The following is a 2,991-nucleotide window of genomic DNA, read 5'->3' as shown; positions in this document are numbered from 1 at the left end:
TCTGTACAAAAAAGTGTGTCACTCCATATGTCACTCACTTGATATTAGTTTAAAATATATATTTAAATTAAAAATTTAATAATTAATTATTTTTCTGATCAATCATAAATGATAACACAGAGTGATGCAATGTCTACAATTATTAGTATTGATATCTCATCTCTATTTATTTTATTCGTTAGTTTATGTGCATGTCTACAATTATAACGATATTCATGAACATGACTGTTCCATATTGTTAAAGGAAGGGATGCAATGTAAAATGAGCAAGGTAGGTGATCACTCCAAACAACAATTTGCATAAAATTCACCAACTTTTGATTATTGTATTTCATATTGTGTTTTATCTTCTGCTTACTTTTTTTTTTATCTCAGATTGTACCTACATCTTAAAAATACATAAAACTCAAAATATCATGTTTTATCCCACAACTAATGTACAAGTAAAATCATTGACTTGTATATAATTAAATTTTTGGTTAACCGATTGTAAAAAAAAGTTAATACGTACAAAAGTAACATAATTTTGAGGCCAAATTCTTAAATAGTTTTCAGATGAATAATTTATCGTGTGCTATTCAAGGAAACAACCGATCACAAATACTTATTATGTGACCTTTCCATTTTATATAAAACCCCAAAGACTCAGATTGAAAAGGCAAGGAAGAAGAAACCAAAATCAATTAGAGGAAAGTTTGAAGAAGCAGAAGAGACATGGCTTCTAGGTTGAACAAAAAAGCTGCTTTTCAACAACTTCGATCAGTCACAAATTCCATGGCTGTAATATGAAGCATGTTCACTTTGGATTTCAATGCTTATTAAGCTGGAATAAAAAATTTCAATATTTTGACATAATTGTTCATTTCTTTGTTAACTTGGCAGATGAACAAAGCCTCAATTATTGTGGATGCAACCAGATACATAGAGGAGTTGAAACAAAAAGTGGAGGGGCTGAACACAGAGCTTGGAGCCTCTGAATCATCAACCTCCCAAAATGAACTACCTATGGTGCGTATTGTTTCTATATTTTTCTGTAAGTTATAGTATATCATATATAAATACATAAAGTTAATTTTTTCTTGTTATGTGGAAAAAAATTCAGGTCAAAGTAGAAACCCTAGAAAGGGGTTTCTTCATTAATGTTTTTTCAGAAAGGAATTGCCCCAGTATGCTTGTTGCAATACTTGAGACTTTTGAGGAATTGGGACTTGATGTGCTTGATGCTAGGGTTTCTTGTGAAGACACTTTCCAACTTGAAGCTGTGGGAGGAGAAGTAAGACTATACAAGCTAGGATATATGTTAATCTGTTTTCTCTTTTCTTTTTCTGATGTTTATTATCTATGAATGCTTGGTTTACGTGTATATCTTTATTTCTCTTTAACCAATAACCAAATTCAAGTTTTCCATATGCTGAAATTCGACTATGAGATATAATTTTACTGGATTAGGATCATCTGGTAGAGGTAAAGGTAAGTACATAAAAAATACAAGGTGAAAAAAAATAACCAATAAAACGTTAGTCTAGGTCAAGTGGTGTGAGATTATATTAGATACCATAAATATAAAAAATATTAATGGTTCAATTTTTTAGAATAACACTTGTTGGGAGGGTAGTCACGCACCCAAAAAATTAGTTCCTTATTCGTAGATAAGATAATGTCATTGGCAATACCAAAAGTTTACAAAAAAAAAAATAGATTAACATGACACTTTTAAGACCGTTACCCTTCATTTAATGCAAATGAAAAAACAATAATAGCCGAGGATTATTTTCCAACTCTACTATATTTTTGATGTTTTTGGCTACTGGATTACATTGTGCCAAAATATTTTCAACTATTTGTTTAATAGGATTACAATTACTCCCACGAGGAAATAGTAAAATTCAAAAAGGAACATAACGCGTGGGTTCTACAATTTTGGTTTGAGCGACATATCTAAAATTACAGCTTCAAGGTCCAAATTCCAAAGTATTGACATAATAATGAGTGTGGCTCACGTATATATGGATTTGCTTACACATATTCTGTAGTTGCATGGGCTGTGAACTGCTTATTTGTTTGCTGATAAAAAAAATAAAAGAATAAAAAAAATCACTTTCTGCCATGATGTTATATGGATGCTGAGCAAAATTTTGTTTTCTTCTATATGATTCTGATTTCCTTCTTTTCTTTGACAAAAACCCATGGATTTTCCAGAATCTTGAGAACGAAAGCATCGATGCACAAGTGGTGAAGCAAGCGGTGCTGCAAGCAATCAAGAATATGAATTAATATGGAAGCACAAATGTGCAAAAAATCCAGTATCTTATATTTCTATAGTATTTTATATTCCAGTGAAGTTTTTCTTGTTCTTTTTGGGTGAAATGGAAGGTTTAACTATTTAATTTTTTTGTTCAGCAATGAGAATTCATTAAGAGAGAAAAAATTAATATATATATGAGAACAAGTTCTTATCCATATATTATTTAAATATTGTAACTAATAGGACAATTAAAAGGGTTCATCATCCATTCTACAAAAGAGAATTGAAATTAAGAAAACGAGCATTGAGAAGATTCCAAAAATATAGAAAAATAAAATCCAATACTTCATCTATGTCAAACATAGTGTTCTCAAAGATGATTTTATTCATACAAGACCAAAGAGTCCATATAGTGACGAGCTATAGTGACATTCATTGTTGCTTGCACTTTTTGTGCATCCTCAACATATTTATATGTAAAGATAAGTTGCTATTGACATTATTAGAAATAATTGAATGAAGACTAAACCGAGAGTGAAGATTCTACCAAACATAATAGGATTTAAAGCATGAGAAGAACACGTGATTTGTTGATTCATCCACCATATCACAAAGAATGCAATTTGGTGGGTCTTGAGCTCCTAAGGTTCCTCGTCGAACAAGTTTCAATTATGTTGAGACACCAACCAATGAAATTCTCCACGCTAAACACCTCATCTTTGATGGGACATTACATGCACACAATT

At 30.9% G+C, this 2,991-nt stretch overlaps 1 protein-coding gene across 1 annotated transcript; it reads left to right on the top strand.

Moving 5' to 3' along the window:
* On the top strand, positions 619–2,354 carry LOC109362685. Its single transcript, XM_019608656.1, has 4 exons — positions 619–780; positions 883–1,008; positions 1,103–1,273; positions 2,200–2,354. Exons 1-4 carry the CDS (start codon positions 715–717, stop codon positions 2,272–2,274), a joined length of 438 nt encoding a protein of 145 aa, XP_019464201.1. The 5' UTR covers positions 619–714; the 3' UTR covers positions 2,275–2,354.

The sequence above is a fragment of the Lupinus angustifolius genome, chromosome LG12 (genome assembly GCF_001865875.1).
Source record: "Lupinus angustifolius cultivar Tanjil chromosome LG12, LupAngTanjil_v1.0, whole genome shotgun sequence".
In the NCBI taxonomy this organism is placed as follows: Eukaryota; Viridiplantae; Streptophyta; class Magnoliopsida; order Fabales; family Fabaceae; genus Lupinus; species Lupinus angustifolius.
Note: the sequence above shows the minus strand (reverse complement) of the source record. Positions and strands in the feature narration are given on the sequence as shown.

What these genes read in the sequence shown, in the direction of transcription:
- LOC109362685 (XM_019608656.1), top strand. Translation starts at nt 715, where the DNA reads ATGGCTTCTAGGTTGAACAAAAAAGCTGCTTTTCAACAACTTCGATCA. An exon ending in CAGTCACAAATTCCATGGCT is followed by an intron (nt 781 to 882) that starts GTAATATGAAGC and finishes TTAACTTGGCAG; the next exon opens with ATGAACAAAGCCTCAATTAT. An exon ending in TTGAAGCTGTGGGAGGAGAA is followed by an intron (nt 1,274 to 2,199) that starts GTAAGACTATAC and finishes TGGATTTTCCAG; the next exon opens with AATCTTGAGAACGAAAGCAT.